Source organism: Syzygium oleosum, unplaced genomic scaffold (genome assembly GCF_021117445.2).
Source record: "Syzygium oleosum isolate NSW1041296 unplaced genomic scaffold, Sole_v2.1 Sole_v2.07, whole genome shotgun sequence".
Taxonomy (NCBI): Eukaryota; Viridiplantae; Streptophyta; class Magnoliopsida; order Myrtales; family Myrtaceae; genus Syzygium; species Syzygium oleosum.
The window spans coordinates 2,625,924-2,644,572 of record NW_026607491.1 but is presented as its reverse complement, the minus strand read 5'-3'; the positions used below and the strand labels follow the sequence as shown (position 1 = coordinate 2,644,572).

At 40.5% G+C, this 18,649-nt stretch overlaps 1 protein-coding gene across 1 annotated transcript; it reads right to left on the bottom strand.

Moving 5' to 3' along the window:
• Window positions 1-7,284: 7,284 nt before the first annotated feature.
• LOC115682210 (3-ketoacyl-CoA synthase 19) lies at window positions 7,285-9,520 on the bottom strand. Its single transcript, XM_030606364.2, has 2 exons — window positions 8,906-9,520; window positions 7,285-8,345 (listed from the first exon to the last, which is right to left on the bottom strand). Exons 1-2 carry the CDS (start codon window positions 9,402-9,404, stop codon window positions 7,438-7,440), a joined length of 1,407 nt encoding a protein of 468 aa, XP_030462224.2. The 5' UTR covers window positions 9,405-9,520; the 3' UTR covers window positions 7,285-7,437.
• Between the last annotated feature and the right edge of the window lie 9,129 nt (window positions 9,521-18,649).

The following is an 18,649-nucleotide window of genomic DNA, read 5'->3' as shown; positions in this document are numbered from 1 at the left end:
CTAAGGATCCATCTAAGGACAACTCAAGTAGTTCATCAATTAAAAGCGTAAGCTCTCCCAAGCCCATGCCTCATGTGACATTGGATTTTCGTTTTTTAAGTTCTTAACAACCTAAGTATTTCTAAGAGTAGCCACTATTCATTTGGGGTCTGTTAGAAACCAAATGAGACGCGGGAATGTCATCTCATTTTCTATATAACTAGAAATTCTAAGCATAGGGACTTGATTATGCTAATATTTCGATTAATGCATTTTCGATACCACTAACTTGGAAGGTTGTTTACCAAAATGGCCAAACCATCTTGATTATCAATTATGATCCTAAAGGTATTAACATTGCTAAGTGATCATGCAAATGTTATTATGATCCTAAGGCTTTCCCTAACCATGCTAAAAATGGAAAGAACACTTAATATATTGAAATTGAGGGAAGTAAACACGCAAGTATTGAAAGCGCCTAAAGTAAGGTACAAGAAATAAAATCCGATACTCGTTGGGCAAAGAATGTACATGGCCATGATAAAAGCCCCGGTTCATGATCGCCACGAACCAAAATCGAATGAAGTTCAATTCCTTATCTAAAAGAATCTTTTAAGATTAAACTAAATCAAAGGTGTCTTATAAAACCCCTAAATAAAGGGAAGCTTACCGACCAAAATTAAGCTAAATATACTATAAACTATTAACCTAATCAAAGGATATTCCCAAGCTATTTTCTTATTTTTCAGTTTTTTCGATAATAATTTTTTAAATAAATAATAAAATTTCAGAAAAATGCGGCCCAAGGGCCTGGTCAGAAAATGGGCTGTCATAGGCCTTCGGCCGGGCCATGGACACAAATTGGGCCATTACACCAAGCCCACTTTGATTAAAAAGAACTTTCAAAACCCCCTAACTTCAACTAAAGCCACAACAAGCCCATGCCCAGTTTCCATTGTGAACAGACTAACCTCAAAGCCCAGTGTCCAATATGAACGAAATTAGCCTATTCATCAGCATACTAACACTAAGCCCACAACCTCTATGGCCGCACCGAACGCTTATTCACTAATTCTAGTTAAGCTTACCCAATAAACCCAATTCAACCTAAAGCTCATTAAGCCTCATAACTCAACACCTACCGCATCCTCCTTTTCCTAAGAAGACCATAGAAGAGAACCAGCTCCATCGTTGGAGGTAGCAGCCGGTCTACCACTAGTCATATCCACCCTTTTCGGCCATTGTCCATTCGAAGCTCACATGCATCGCTATACCACAACCGAAGCGAAAAGACCAGAATAGATGTCATAAACCAAACTATCACGAAAATGCTCGCAGGAAAAGACTATTTGAATAGCCTGAGCCGTAGAACAACAGCCAGCAACGACTCTTAACGGCTATTTACTCCTTTGGACGATCTTCAATGGGAAGAGTGAAAATGTTTATATAAGAGAAGCTCGTTGTAGTAAAAAAGAGTTGGACAAAATATTTATAGAACAAGCTGAAAGCATTATTCGTTGTATTCTAAGAAAATTGTGTTCCATACTTTGAGATTTCCAAAGTAGTGTTCTTGCCGCCTTGTAATTGTGAAAAGATGAGTGGACACACTTGATAGCAGCATTTGATCCTGATAGTGTGATCTATCGTCTAATAGGATCAGTGCTTACTGGTTGTAACTTATCTTGGTGATTACTAATGTAATACAACTCAACTTGTGGCTGTTAGTCTAGAGAGTAGACATAAACTTTGTGATTAAGCCGAACCACTATGTATTGTTGTGTACTCTTTTACTTCCGCTCCTATCTGATATCTGCACATGAGCATCACTAGATATTCTTAATATCTATTTCACCTGATTTTTAAGTGATTAGTTGCTAATTTCCGCAAAATCTTCAAATCAACTTATTCACCCCCTCTAGGTTGCTTAGTTAGCCTCAACACATCCAAGAGGAGTTTGTACTCGTGAATTTCATCTCTAGTGTTTAAAACAGTGAAAATCTTGTGGTAAGATTTTGTATAGTTCGCTGGTAAGATTAGGGGGTTATTTCGTAAAAACTGCTAGGGTTAAACGATGTGTGAGTTATTGGATGTAATTGAGGGTAGGACAACATTAAGAGTGTCCGAGTAAGTCAAGTGTAGTTGTGGTCTTCATTGTATCCCTTGATCTATAGTGAAATTATGTGCTACTCTCTCCATAGATGTAACTTCATAAATCTTGTATCTGATTTATTTTATTATTCGATTGCTTGCTTTTCAACAAGAGCTACGTGGTGTCGAGTTCCGATGCCGACTTCCGACGCCAACGTGCGCTTAAAGGCCAATGCATCAAGCGGGGAATGGGCATGGCTGGAGGAGAAAGAGAGGGGTGGACAGTTTTTTTTCCAAGTGAGGTGAAACATTAAGTAAAACGGACAAATGTGGCGACCTCATGATTGGAGCGGACCATCGTGACACAGTTCCTGGCAAAGGATCCTCCATTCTATGTGGCATAAGCTTCTATGTTTCATAATCTAACATATCGAAGTTAAAGAGGCACCATTATCTGTGGCTATGAGGTGATTGCCAAACACTTTATAAAAGTCACGATTATCCTCTTCGCCTGTATAGTTAACTCTATTAAATTGGCAGGGTGTCATATACATGATTTTTTCAAAATATGCCCCTATTAAGGCAGCAATGAGGAAAAGTACCAAAAAAATCCTAAACCTATTGCATTAGTACTAACTCAGTCCTAAACCTTTCAATTTGATCAATTTAGTCATAAACATTTTCACATTTGTACTAATTCAATTCATCCGGCCAATTTAAGCCAGAAATCGATGACGTCGACGCCGGCGGTCCCATGCGACACTGTCGGTGCTAACGTGGACAAATTTTATATTTTTTTAATAATTTTTTCAAATTTTTTTACTCTTTTTTTTCTTATTTTTCTTTTCCAAGAATTGGTTGGCCGGCGAGGTCGCCAGCCGACCATCGCTGACCACAGGCTGGTCTAGGTGAGGGCCGCCGTGCCCTCGCGCCGACGAGGGCGTGGCGGCCCTCACCCAGATCCAGGCGAAGGCGTCGCCGCCCTCGTCTATTGGCCGGCGATGGTCGGTCGGCAACCTCACCGGGCCACCAGTTTTGGGAAAAGAAAAAAGAAAATAACATTAAAAAATGAAAAAAAAGTATTAAAAAATTATAAAATTTGTCAACATTAACACGGCGGTCCTTCAACACTAGTTGTGCCACGTAGGACCATCAACGTCCATGTTAGCAATTTCCGGCCTAAATTTACCGAATGGATTGAATTAGTACCAATGTAAAAAAGTTTATGACTAAATTGGTCTAATTGAAAAGTTTAGGACTGAGTTGGTACCAATGTAATAAGTTTAGGATTTTTTTCGTAGTTTTTTCGGCAGCAATATGAATGTTGTTAGCTTGTTGCAACTTTGACCAAGTTAAAGACATGCGCAACATAAAAGAAAATTATTCCATCGTAAACCGAACTGGAGTTGAGTAGTAGTTCTCCTGCAAGAGCATTGTGGGGCTTACAGAACTTTAGGTCTTGTCAGGTCACGTCCTATAATTGGTTAGATTGAATATCCATGCTCCGCAAAAAGTCGTTAAGTTGTCCGTTTTCTTCTTAAAAAACCTATCTGCTATGGGGGACCTCCACGTCCTTTGCCAAAGTTATGAAACCTAACTACTGATTAACGGGATGAAAGTGAAGCCATATCCAAATGATCTAATCAGAGCAGAAGAAGCAAACATTACATACACTATAGTCTATACACCATGTTGATCATTCAACAGAAGAAGTCGCATGGCATTCTACTCCAACGATAGTGAAATGGCAGGGAGATTGCGAAAAAAAATTCATAAACCTATTGCATTTGTACCAAATCAGTCATAAACCTTTCGATTTAGTCAATTTAGTCATGAACTTTTTGAAAATTTACCAATTAAATTTTTCTGGCCAATTTTAACCGAAAATCACTAACGTAAATACTGGTCGTACAACGTGACATGGCCGGCGTTGTGGTGGACAATTTTTGTAATTTTTTAAAATTTTTATTTTTATTTTTTCCTTTTCTTTGTGTCAGCGAGGGCTATCTCGCCCGTGGTTGGCAGGGTCGCGAAGGCTCTCACCCGTGGCTGGCGATAGAGGTGATCAGTTCCAAGGTAGGTAAGTTCCAAACTTGGAACACACCCTCTTGGATCTGATTTCTAGTTTTTGGAACTTAAAACCTAACCTATTTACCTTAGAACCAAATTAAGTTTTTCCGATCTGGTTCTAAGGTCTGCTCGAAAATCTGTTTTTCTTTCGTTCCTTTTTTTTGTTTCATTTTTTACGACATAATTATATGAGTGTTGACACCTATTTTTTTATTTGCCCAAAGTTAATTATGCAAAAATTTGGGAATTAATTTTTTAATTCTTAAAACAAAGATATTTTTTTATCTAATTGCATTGCATATAGATATTAGGCACATTTGTATTAATAGGGTCTATTAGAGCATATTTTCTTAATAAATTTTTAAAAAATTAATTAAAAATTATTATTAAAAAGTTAAAAATAATAATAAAATTCATATCGGGCCATGCCGGGACTGACCCAACCTGACCCCCTCTTCCTCTTCCCCTCGCCCGCACGGGGGCCTTCTCCCCTTATCTCCCTCCTTCGCGCGACCGACGGCCCAGCCTTTCCCTTCGCCCACGCACAGACTGGCCGTCTCTTCCCCATGCCCGGGCACAGCCGAACCCCTCTCCCTCTTTCCTCTTCCCCTCCCCCGCTGCCATGGAAGCGAGATACAGAGGAGCAGAACGTCTACCCTACACCGGCCTAAAATGGCCACAAATGTCAAGGACGTAGAGTAGGCTGGTGCAGGTGAGTTAATGGCAATTAATGGAGAAGAGACAGGTTGTCTTTGGCCATAAAAGACCAGAGAAGAAGAGAGGGAGGCTCGGACAGGGGCGGGCAACAAAGAGAACCAAAAACAAACAGAGCAAAGAAGAGATCGAGAGATTTAGAGAGAACAGAGAGATCCAAAGGGAAAAGAGAGTGAGAGTGAGTGAGTACATAGCGTGAGGAGGTCTCGACAGCCTTTCAGTCGCCTGTGAGCCGACCGGCGACCCCCAGAAACGGCCTCGACCGGTAAGCTTACTTCGGTCCCTATTTTTCCCTATTTTTGTGTACGAGATGGCCAAGATTCACGCCGGCCATTTCGTGTGAATCCTGGCCCATGCTGTCATTCCCCGCAACCTATACGTCGTCGCTAAAGGTAAGCCCAAATCGCCGAAGGACGTTGGAGCCCCGAAACAAGTCAAAGTTGTTTCGTTTTAGCCGTTCACACTAGGTGTTTGTTGAAATGCCTCAATGAGGTTAATTTAGTTTTGGTCACCGGCCGCCGAGCGGGTGGTCGGACGGCGAACTAGGTAGCTGTGGGGCTTCGTGGTGGTCCTTAGGGGTGAAAACTAGGCCGGAGCCGGCTTGGATCAGCCAGCAAGAGGCCAAATCTCGCTTGGCCGGCGTCCCCGCGTGCTTTTGCACGCGGGAACCGACCTGACCTGATTCAGTACCCGGGTCAATGACTCGGGTTGACCCCTAATCTGTTCGGATCCAAAAATCCGACCCGTGTCAATGCTTTGGGTTGGATCCATTAACCCAGGTTGGATTTAACCCAACCCGGTTGATTATTATATTAATATATTATTATTTTTTATTTAAAAATTTAAAAAAATTTAATTTTTTAAAATCGTGTTTATTATTATTATTATTATTATTATTTCTAAAAAAATATATAAAAAATTAAAAAATTGTTTTTTATTTTCTTTAAAATTAGGAAATAGTTTAGAAAATAGTTTTTTTTAATATTTCTATAAATTATGTGAATTATTTGATTAATGATCATGTTTAAATTGCATAAGCCTATAGGGCTATACGGTAATATTTTGCATGTTATTTTTATTACTGTTATATTATTATTATGCATGTTATGTCTAATTACTATATAATTGCATAAATTGTTCTGTTTTGAAAATTGTTGCTTTAGTTAGGGCTAGAACCTTACACTGCATATTTAGTTTGATTGCTAATCGTTAATGATTGTGTACTCGCTTGATCATCTCACATGTTAGAAGAAAGATTCTAAAATCAATTAAAGTTGCCTGACAAATATTTTTTGAAATGAACAGGGCAAAAAGGTACCGAAAGGGCATTAATTATCCAACTAGTGTAACCAAGTCCCTGAACTCATTTAATCTCTAGTTCGTAGGAGTAGGATGATTCTCCCGTCACCTTACTTGGGTTTCTAATCAACCTACCCCAAATTGATTAGTGGCAACTCCCAAATAAAAATCATTTGCAGGTTAAAAAACCTAAATTCTAAGTCGCGATATGGTATGATTTTGGAAGAGCCCGAGTTAAGTTCCAGATCTAAACTTAGCTCGTACTAGACGAGACCCCCCTTTTTTATGTCAAAAGACAGAGGTCGGTCGCGACAATGAACAACAAAATAGTTCAAAGTAAAAAATGAGAGAGAGAGAGAGAGAGAGAGAGAGAGAGAGAGAGATCAAAGGCTAGTCAACTCAAAATTGGGGGCGAGCCACGGGTGAGCAAGGAGGAGGGCGAGTTGTGAGTTTGTGAGCAAGAGAGAGAAAGAGAGAGTTGTTAAGTGTCTGAGTGAAGCTGAAGAAAACAAATAAAAAGAGAGATAGAGAAAAAGATGCCTAGAGAAAAATTAAGGATTTTAGATTTTATGAAACAGATTTCAAATGCGGTCCGATTCCTGGATGGTTATCCACGTGAAACCAGGAACTGGATCAGTTCCCACTGGTTAAAAAAATTTGGAATAGGGAACCGGAACCGTTCCAATGGGAACCTGGAACTGGACCAATTTTCAAGGCAGTCCGATCCGGTTCCCAAGTAAAACTGATCTAGTTGCACAGCCCTAGCCGGCGAGGCCGCAATTTGCAGCCAGCGAGGGTTGTCGGTGACCCTCACCGGCACAATGAAAATAATAATAATAAATTCTAAAAAAATTCTGAAAATTATAATAACCATTGACGTTAAAGCCGGTCATGCTACGTAAGACGGTTGTCGTCTATGTCAACGGTTTCTGGCCAATATTGGCCGGAAGAACTCAATTGGCAAATTGTCAAAAGGTTTAAGACTAAATTTGCCAAATTGAAAGGTTTATGATTGAATTGGCACAAATACAATAGGCTTAGGATATTTTGGGTAATTTTCCCAACACAATTCATTTTATTTCCATCGACCTTTGAAAAAAAAAGAAAAAAGAAAATTACTTTGACAACCAAGACGAATCAAGGGTCTATCGGTCCCAACTTACAATTACAGAATCATATGGAGCTGTCTACTTGGTGTTTGATAAACAATTCTTGTTCAATGAAGCCAAAACCAGCAATAGTCCAGTTTCCTTGATTTTTCATATGATGGTAACACACGCTGCCCGATCAACCCCACATGTTGGCCTCGTCGAGCCGTACGAAGTTGAGGCACTCGTCGTTGAGCCACCCGTACTTCTCCATGAACGGGTTGTCGAGGCTGGCCCTTGGGTAGTCCTTGAGGCTGTCCTCCCACACGTTCGGCCTGTCCAGGTCCCTCATCACCTCCCACACGCACGTGTTGCTCTTGAACCCGGCCCCGAGGCTTATCATCAGCACCTTGTCCCCTCTCTTCAGCCGCTTCTTCGCCTCCATGTAACCCAGCACGTACCAGTTCCCACCCGCTGATGTGTTCCCGAACCGGTGCAGCGCCATCCTCGACGGCTCGAGGTCATAGTCGCTCAAATTCAAACCCTTCCCAACAGTGTCGACCACCGCCTTGCCTCCTGGGTGGACGCAGAAGTGGTCGATCCCGGACTTGAGGTTCAAGCCACCACGGGCCTTGCGAGTCTTTCTCTTGGCGAACGGGTTGTTCGCAAGGGCGTTGGCGAGCTTGTAGTGGACGAGCTCACGGATAGGGAGGACCTGGGGCAGCAGGATCCGGAGGTTTGCCTCGAGGGCCTGCGCGGCGGCCTTGACGAGGTATTTCGTGAGGCGGAACCCCTGGTGGCCCAGCTCGTCCTCCGCCTGAATGCAGCAGCTGTAGGACTCGTCATGCGAGCCGTGGTGGATGCGGACGGAGCGCCCTAGCTTCATGACGGCCCTGTCCTTGGCCCGGGCCCGGTCGTTGGTGAGGAGGATGGCGCAGCCGCCCATGCGGAAGAGGCAGTTGGATATGATCATGGACTTCTCCTTGCCGCAGTACCAGTGGGAGCCCATGCTCTCGGTGCTGACGACGAGGGCGAGCGCGTTGTCCCGCGTTTTGAAGAGCTCTTGGACCAGGTGAATAGCGACTAGGCTCGCGCTGCAGCCCATGCCTGCAAGAGTCGGTCTAGGCATTAGGAAGGAGAGGGCAAGAGAACACTGAATCATGAAGAAGAATTTGCTCGCCATACACGGTGAGTTTAGTAGATTTATAAATAGATGGGTACTAAAATAAAAAGACAAAAATCTCAAATCCGATAAATCTACTTGAACAAAATTAAGTCCGATTATGTTTCGGCTTCGACTGGGGCTCTGATCATAAATCAAGAATACTCTAATCAATTATGACAAATCTAATGATGTTATATCATGATTTGATAAAATTGTATTATCTATGGATATTGTTTACCTCAACGAAGCATGTTCAAAAGATGGAATGGTGTTTTTGCTTAAAACAGCAGCTAAAAACGGACCCTTAGCTGTTTACATCAGACATATAAAAATTGCAAAGAAGAATAATAGGAGAATTGGACATGTAAACAGGCCTTCGTTCGGGCATAAAATCCGTTAAACCAGATTCAACCAAATCGAATCGGGTCCTTTTCATTTTGAGTTTAGAGTCATTAGGCATTTCATATCGGTTGTGTTTTCGGAGTCGAACCGTCCCCAGTACCTGCTAGATTGAAGGTCTTGATGTCGTCCCTGAGCTTGAAGTGGTTCACGATCCTCGACGTCAGCGATGGTGCCGGCGAGAACAGCGACACGTTGACGATGAGGATGTCGATCTCGGACGGCGCCACCCCGGTGCTGGCAAGCACCTTGCTGACCGTCTGCTGGAACACCTCGTCGAGCTCCTGGTAGGCCCCGAGCAGGGTCGGGGCCTCCTCGTGACCCTCGAGCACGAGCCTCGGCCCGTAGGTGTCATTGCCGATCCCGGACCGGACCATCGTCTTGAGTAGGAACCGGTAGTCATCGAGGTTGAGGTTCTTGTTGCGGAGGATGACGCGGACGCAGTTGTCGGTGTCGAGCTTCGTGTCCTCAGGGGCCTTGTAGCACTCGTAGCCGAGCATGTAGCAGCACTGGCCGCGGCGGCGGAGGAAGCCCCGGACGAGGCTGAGCACGGCGTAGGTCGCCGCGAGGACGTACAGTGTTGCAAGGAGTGTGATCTCCATTGGAGTGAACTGAGAGAGATTGAGAGAGAGAGAGAGAGAGAGAGAGAGAGAGAGAGAGAGAGACTTCACTAACCCTTATGTCCTAGGGTTATGTCTTGTGGGAGTTAGCATTGGGTTACTGCATTTATAATCACGGGAATCCAAGGTGGTGTTCATTCTATCTACCAAGAACAACGGTTACCCACTTCGGATTACGATGTCGCAACACCAACGGTTACCAAAACCCCGTTTTAATTGCATTTGATCTCATCTGAGTGTGTCGCCTTTCATTAGTGTCTGCATCGATTTATTTAATGTTTTCTGGACGAGTCTGAGGTTCATAATGATGAATTCCATCTACCAACGAGCATTTCAACCACTTCTTGCCGGGCTTTCCATCGGTACCGTCGTATTAGTTTCTAACCTGGTTTTGTTGTTTTTGGCAAAGGTTTTCAGTCGACATGCGTTGCGCTCATACTATTCATGATCTCTCCTAGGAGAGGAGGTAGATAAGAACAACGAAAGTAAGTCAGAATGTTGCCCTCAACAAGCGGTTTCGTTCTTTTTTCTTATTGCTCAGGGACACGAGCGCAAAAGCCTGACTATGTCGAGAGCCATAGGGCATCAGCGTACTCCATGACTCTGTCAGGTCAGGGCATTCGACATCTACAAGCGGCCCCGATCGAGAGGAATCTGCGCGTAGTTTGTGAATCTGAACAGGTAACCACCTGATTCTGGACTGGAAATCCGCCGATGCCCCGACCGACTGAGCCGACCCTATGGGACTCGAACTTTCGAGTTCTTGTCCTCAGAATTTGGGGAAAAAAATAGATTTTGGGAGGAAATAGAACTAGTCGAAAGCCCTACGTTGTCAATTTCAGTATCGTCCGTGGTAATTATGTGTTGTTTTGGGAAAAAGTAATGTTGAATGTCATGAAATTTTCTATTTAACGAAACCACATCGCTTTATGCGTATTAAATGAGGAAGACAAAGCTCGTACGAAGTAGGGCATCGTCCTTTTCCATCTCCTACATCTCTTATCTAATCTCTCGGGTGAATTCCCCAAACAGCCCCAAACTTTAGGTCAAGTTTCAAATTTGCCCCGAACTTTTTTTTATCTCGGAAAAAACCTCAAACTTTATATCTAATCCCAAATCTACTCTGAAATTTTTTTGTCTCAGAAAAAATCCCAAACTTTAAGTTCAGTCCTAAATTTGCCCCGAATTTTATTTTATGTAAAAAAATCAGCAAATTTCAATTTATTTTCAAAAATATATCCGTGATCCAGTCCCAACTTGGCGTGACACTTTCATGTCGATAACAAATCATCATCAACAAAGTAACGGAGCAATAGATACAGACCTACGTCGCATTTCCACTTCGATAACAAAACAAACCAAATAAAAATTGTTGAAATTCTCCCAAATAAAACCATTCTAGGATATGAAAGTTAGAGATGATAACAAATCCATCCCAAAAAACTTTTTTTAATTTTAAAAAAAAAAAACCTAACTTTTAGGTTCAATCCAAATTTGCTCCGAACTTTTTTTTGTCTAAAAAAAAGCCCCATTATTTTGTTGATGTAGATTTGTTATCGACGTGAAAATGTTACGTTAAGTTGGGACTGGATCACAGGGATATATTTTTGAAAATAAAATTGAATTTTGGTGATTTTTTTACACAAAACAAAATTCGGGGCAAATTTGAAACTGGACTTAAAGTTTGGGATTTTTTCTGAGATAAAAAAAGTTTGGGGCAGATTTGGAATTGGACCTAAAGTTTGAGACTTTTTCTGAGACAAAAAAAAATTCGAGATAGATTTAGGACTTGACCTAAAGTCAATGGGGGTTTTTTAGGAAATTAGACCCAATCTCTCTATCAGCAATTAATATTTCGTACCAATATGGAAAGCTGGAGTTGCAGAGTCAAACGAACAATAAACACATGCACGCCCAAGGAAGAGACAGAAGCAAAAATTGTAGAAGCGACTGATTAATGACTGGTCACCGTCTAGGAAATGGTGAATTTAGGGTTTTCAAAACTTACGATAAGACAAGAAATGGAAAAAAAGAAGCTCTTAGAACAACAGAGGAAAAAGCATTAGGTGGTAGCTCCAAATTGGTAGAGCGGGTGGCGGCAACAGATTTCTAGCTGAAAAATTAAATGGTCATTTATGCATATCCCATCGATTACATGCAAATTGTTAAGATCGCCTGTGCAAACTAAAGATCCGGTCTTAACTGATTCATTGGTCTCATGGGGATGGTCCATAGAATCTCAAGTAGTTGGTTCTCTACGTTCGTGATTTCGAATTATTGAAAACAAAATTGAAGAAAATTGATGAGAGAGCTTGATACAACCATTCGAGGGTGTGAAGAATTCAAAGATTTTGCTTTTCCTTAGGTTATTGTCAATCTGCCATGCTGATCAGTGTGTGGCCTCTGCACGTCCATATGCTCAAGGATTAGAATAGGATAAAATAATGATGAAAAATGTGATTGAATTATTATATCCGATCTTTTATTTATAAAACGCACCAGATATTAGGGCGAATCTTCATATACAGATGAGAAACTCAAGCAAGTTACTTAAAAGCACTAAACAAAAAACATTGAGAGGGACGCGGTGGTTGCAGGTTCACTTTCGCAGCGGTGGCCTTGCCCATTTAATGGCGACCACTACCCGTCGTGACATCTGTCCGCGACAAGAGAAAGAGGGAGAATGGTAGGGATTTGGATCTCCATCGCAAGGATGGCCGCCTTCACGGAGTGTCGCGTCGATGACAGCCACCATGACGGCGGTCTCGAGAGCCGGCACGGTCGTCGATCCCCCATAAAACTAGAAAGAAAGACGAGGTAACCAGAGGGCTAAGAGGCTCAACTCTCAAGCGACGGGGTCATCCGAGAAGTGCAACCGTCAATATATAGACAAGCGATAGGCTTTTCTTGACCTCTATATATAGATATAATTTTATGAGAAAAAGATAGGACTCGATATCTGAGTATGAAATCCCAAGTGCATATGCACCTCTTTACCCCATGGGACAATAGAAATGCTAAAACTTTCATACGACGCCCGCTTCAGTGTCAAAACTTTTCGAGCAATCATATAAGTGCCACTTTACCATCGCCGATTTGTGTGGCTGAAAAATCCGACATGGGAATTCTTAACGCCGGCAAAGTGAGTCAGCATAATTGATGCTAAATGGCGATGTTTAACACATTTATTTGCCCCCCGATTAAGGAACTGGGGCTAAATGGCAATGTTCTTCTTCATACCCCAACCCTAAATTGAGGAATTGGGGCAGAAAAGAAGACGACTACAGACGAAAGAAGCTGAGAAGGCGATGTTCGTTGCCTACCTTATTTCCAAGGAACCCTAACCTTTGCTTCAGAGGAAAGAACATTTTTTCGGAGATTAATATGAAGACCAAGAAGAAAAAGTAGGAGAAGAGAAGGCAAATTAGTGAGTTAAATAAATAATTTGCTAGGTTATCGTGCCACTTGTCCATGTTGGAGTTCAATTTTTTTAAAAAAGCCACGTTGGAATTAAAATTTCATTAAAAAAAGTCACATTGGACGAATTACCAGAAACACTTAAATGATCATTTTTTCACTAATGTGACACTTGAATCATCGCTCGAAAAGTTTTAGCACTTAAGTGAGCGTAATATGAAAATCTTGACATTTCATGTATCATGTTTACTGTATTTTAATGTTTTAGTCTTAAGCGAAAGTTTAATTTACGCATGAGATGAAGTATCATGCCTTCATCCGATAGATTAATTTTCATAAAACAATTGGCAACCGTCCCATAAAACATTTGAAAGATCTTATGGGGGAAATGATAGCAACCTCAAATTGTGCATTTTAATCTTGAACTGCAATGCGAAATCCGAGCTTGCCTTATGGGCGAGATCCTATGACATACTCCCCTAGAACCGTTTCCGATCAACAACCGAATCGCGAGGTTTTAGCTATATACATGTGACGGGCCGAGCATCGAACCATAATCTCGAACACGACGAGGGTGTACCGATGGTGTACCTATGGAATAATGACTTGAAAGCATTAAAAAAGCGAGATACGGGAGCAATGCTCTTGGAGGCATCGAACCGTAATCTCAAACACGACGAGGGCGTACCGATGGCGTACCTATGGAATAATGACTTGAAAGCATTAAAAAAGCGTGACCACTTCTCATATAGCCAATACCCGATGCGCGACGACCTGGCGATCTGCAGTTCGTGTCGTGCGAGCGATGCCAACAAGGGGGCAACCTGTAAATGCAGAAGGCATGGGTCCACTCCATAGCCAACACTGAGCACAAAATGAAGAGAGCCACCACCCAAAACTGTGAGGTCAAAAGTTGCAGTAGCATTTAACGCAGGAACAGGGACAGAAGATGACACCTCCCTCAGTCCGCCAACTTTTATTTAGTTTGGCCCCAATGCTTCTGTTCCCCCATTGATTACCAGAGAGAAAAGGTCCACGCTGCAACCTGCCCAACGGCTACTTTATGAGCATCATTATCAGCCTAATGAAGGCTAATTTCACAGATGATCTTGATATTTTCGCAAGGGAAGTGCGGGAGGGGCCGGTGGTGGGATCGGCTTAGACTTAGGGCGTGAATAATAAAATTTATCTTTTCCGGCTTTATTTCTGGCTAGAAATAAAAATCTATTTCTATTCTCCAAATAAATTTTTGAGCAAAGAGAAGCGTTTGATAACTATACAAAATTTATGTTCCTGAAATAGAAATTCATTTGAAAGGTTAGGGTGCGTATGATAATGTTTCTATTTCTGGGAACAATTTCTTTTCAGAAATAGTTTTTTCTATTTCTATTTCCTGGAAAAGTTTCTGAGCAAAATAATGCGTTTGGTAACTGCACAAAATTTCTATTTCTAGAACAGAAATGTGTTTGGTAACTGCACAAAATTTCTATTCCTGAAATAAAAAAAGAACATAAATGCGTTTGGTAACTGTACAAAATTTCTATTCCCAATTTTTTGCATTCAAATCTATATCTTTTATTTAACTATAAGTACAAGTTATAAGTAAAAAAAATCAATAAGCATGATTTATTGGTTTGTCTAATCCTTTTTAGGGGTTTAAAACCCCTTTTAATCCCTAAATTAAGGAATCTTCAAAAATACCGCTTGGGCACCTCAAAATTTTAAATTTCATTCAAAGTGGGTGGCCACAGGTATTCTAAGCCATTATGTGAATTTTTTTATATTTTTTTGGGGTAGAATTTATTAAAATTTTTTACTTTCCCTAAATCTGTTTCTTTTTATTTTTCCGAAAATTTTTTATGAAATTTTTTTAATTTTTTCAATTTAGGAATTTTGCAAATATTTAAGGGTTTTTTGAGTTTTTCTGATTTTTATGGATTTTCTGAGAATTTTTCTGATTTATATGAATTTTGGGAATTTTTTAATTTTCTAATTTTTTATGGGATTTTTCTGAAATTTTTCTAATTTTTATGAATTTTCGGAATTTTTTAATTTATTCTAAGCCATTATGTGAATTTTTTTTTTTTTTTTTGGGGAAAAGTTTATTAAAACTTTTTACTTTCCCGAAATTTGTCCCTTTTTATTTCCAGAAAGATTTTTATGAATTTTTTTTAATTTTTTCAATTTCGGAATTTTGCAAATTTTTATGGGTTTTCTAAGTTTTTCTGATTTTTATGGATTTTCTGAGAATTTTTCTGATTTTTATGAATTTTTGGAATTTTTTAATTTTTTTTAATTTTTTATAATTTAATTAATTTTTTATAATTTTTTTATTATTTCCGCCGAGAATGGACCGGACCGGTGCTTTGAGACAGTTTGCAGACGACGGAGGATGGAGGAGGAGCTGAGGTCGCGACTTGAGGACCAGACCTTTCTATTTCTATTTCTATTTCTAGGAATAAAGAAGTTGATTTTTTCTACTTATTTCTGCTCCAAATCTATTTCTTGGCCACTTTTCTATTCCAGGAAATAGAAAAATAAAATGTGTTACCAAACGGATTTCTGTTCTTTTTTTTGTTCCAGGGAACAGAAGAACAGAAAAATAGAGAAACAGAAGCGTTACCAAACGCGCCCTTATTCTTAAATTTGCGCTCCCGACCACCTGGGCGGATGAGCAAGCCAGTGGGACGGCTATAGGCGGCTGCGCCGAGCGGCGAGCAAGCAAGTGGGCTAGCAAAGATGGCCGGCGACAAATGTAGGCCTACAGGGGGCAATGGGGGACGACTGGTGGCGGCGGACGAACGCCGCGGCAGGCAATGGGAGACGGCTGGTGGTGGGCAGCGTGGGACAGCTGGCGGCGAACGGTGGGGGACGGAGGGCAAGCAATAAAAAAAAGTTGTTATTTCTATTTTTGTTCCAAAAATAAAAAAAAAAGTAGAAAATTTTAACTTCTCATTTCTGTTCTAAACCTATTTCTTGGCTAAAAATTTGTCCCAGAAATAGAAAAATTGAATTATTTTAACAAACAGATTTTTCTTCCAAATCTGTTCTCGGGAACAAAAAAAAATAGAAAAATAGGGAAACAAAATGGTTATCATTCATGCCCTTAGTGAGCTAATTTTTCTGCACTTGTGAACCCAAGTGGACAATTTTTGTGGAATTTATTTTGTGGAAACGGAACGTCCGAAGCACCATAGACTAATGTGAGGATTTGTTGCATCATAATTTTTATTAAATAGTGAGATTGAGGAACTTATCGAAGTAATCAAATAAGGAAATGTTTAATTTTCAGTGTGTTGTTTTTTTTTTTCCTTATATGTCTTATGAGTGCTTTTACAAATCAAATTTTCCCCTTATTAGGTGTCCCAAAAATCCTAGGCTATGCTTAGTCATTAGGATAAGAATTAAGATAATATAGAATAAAGATATGGATAAAATTCCAAATAAAGGCCAAAAGTGCCATTATTTTCTCAAAAAAGGATCCAAAGTAGACTTTATTTCAGATAAGGGCCTGAAGTGGCTATATTAGTCTCAAAGAAAGATGCAGATCGATCAAGTCTTCTGGCCGGTAAAGGGCATTTTCATCCAGAGACAATTTTTCTTTTTTCTTTTTCTTTCTTTTCTTCCTTGTTCGTCATCTGCTTCACCTTAAAGATCAAATAAGGACTAAGCATCATGTTATAAACTACACAAAGTTGAATTCTGCACAAGGTCTGGGAAAAATGCAACAAAAAGAAATTTTCATTGACAAATTCAATATGGTTTTCATGCTCCCGACTACATTTCTTGAATGCAGGAACTCGATGGTTTCTATTTGTGTATTTTTTATTTTTCTCTCTTTTATTTTACATTCCCACTTCTACATTTCTTTACCGTCGGGTCTTCTCTTTTCCTTCTTTTCATTTTTTTATTTTGGTTGGCGAGGGTCGCCGGAGCTTGCCGGCCAATGCCGAGGGTCGTAGCCCTCGCCCTAGCCTCGCCCAGATCTAGGGAAGGCCATCGTGACTGCGGCCTTGCCCTAGTCTAGGCAAGGTGACCTCGCTCAAGATCATGTCAAGACTGGCCTCACCCAAACCAATAAAGAGAGCATCGACCACTAAAGAATGTGGAGGAACCAATAAAGAAGGAGAGAGCATGATAACCCAAGAATTTAAGGCAAATTTTTTGTTCAAATCAACGAAAGAGAGGGCGAGAGAGAGTCGTTCTCCTATGAAGATAGGCACATGATTTTCAAATAGAGCTTCAGCAACGACTTGGCCAACAAATCAACCTTCAGAGAGAGAGAGAGCATCGACCAAAAGATAAGATAGAGGAACTGATAGAGAGAGAGAAAACACGACTAGAGATTTTCAAAGGGAGAGAGCATGAAGAACCCTAAAATTTGGGGCAATTTTTTTGTTCAATTAAGTGAGAGAGAGGCCATTGAGAGCCATTCCCTTATGAAGCCATGTATGATTTTAAAATGAAAACACTTTTAAGCTATAAAATTGGTCGTTGAGGTCGATAGACAAAAAGAAAAGGCATTTCATCTCAGCGAAACAAGTGTTCCTGGAAGAAGAAGATGATGAACAAGGAAAAAAAACAAAATAAAATAAAAATTGTCTTGGACGAAAATTCCCTTTTACTAGCTGGAAGATTTGGCCGACCAGCAAGGTCAGGCCCCTTTTTGAGACTATCATGACCACTTTAGGCTCTTATTTGAAATAAAATCCACTTTTGACTATATTTTGAGAAAGTTAGGGCATTTCAACCCTTTATTTGGAATTTTCCCAAAGATATATAAAAAAACTCTCTTGGATAGTAAATGTGGACATATTTAATCTTATCAAGTGTTTGGAACACTTGAGGATAAGATTGAATATCAAAAAAAAAATTCAATGAAGTTAGACAACTGATAATTAGAAAATTCAATTAAATTGAAAAACTAAAATGGAAAAACTCTAGATCTAGGGATTGTGACCACTGCTGCCGCACTGAGGGCCTCAATCAAAGACAGTAACCACTAGCATTCCCTCTGCACGGAGATGCAAGTTCGTAGATTTGAGATCACGACAGAAAGAGGGGGCGGAGGAATTTCAAGCGACCACCAGCATCACCTAAAGTCCCGAAACTCCTAGGCTATGCTTAGTCGTTAGGATAAAAATTAGGATAGAATAGAATAAAGATATAGGAAAATTTCCAAATAATGACCTAAAGTGTCATTATTTTCCCAAAAGAAGGTCCAAAGTGAACTTTATTTCGAATGAGGGTCTGACCTCGTCGGCCGACCAAATCTTTCGGCCAGTAAAGGCATTTTCGTCTAAAGACAAATTTTTTTTTCTTTTTTTTCTTCCCTATTCGTCATCTTCTTTGCCTTAAAGATCAGATAAGGACTAAGCTTCATGTTACATGAACAAAAGAATGGATCAACTACTCAAAGTTGAATTCTTCACAAGGTCTGGACAAAATGCAACCAAAAGAAATTTTCAGTGACAAATTCAATGTACGTTTTCATGCTCCTTACTATATATATATATATATTGAATGCAGAAACTCAATGGTTTCTATATTTTATTTTTTTTGCTTTTATTTTCTTCCCCACTTCTACATTCTTCACCGTCGGGTCTTCTCTTTTTTTTTTGGCCAACGATGGTCACCAAAGCTTGCTAGCCATTGGGCGAGGGTGGCGAAGCCCTTGTCGATCGCTGGTGAGGGTCGCAGCCCTCGCCCAGCCTCGCTCAGATCTGGGTGAGGCCATCATGGCCAGCCTTGCCCAGATGTGGGCAAGGCGGCCTCGCCCAGACCGATGAAGAGAGCATAGATCACTGGAG

Coding starts and splice junctions, on each gene's coding strand:
- LOC115682210 (XM_030606364.2), bottom strand. CDS start 9,404: ATGGAGATCACACTCCTTGCAACACTGTACGTCCTCGCGGCGACCTAC. Junction 8,346..8,905: donor CAAGACCTTCAATCTAGCAG/GTACTGGGGACG, acceptor CGACTCTTGCAG/GCATGGGCTGCAGCGCGAGC.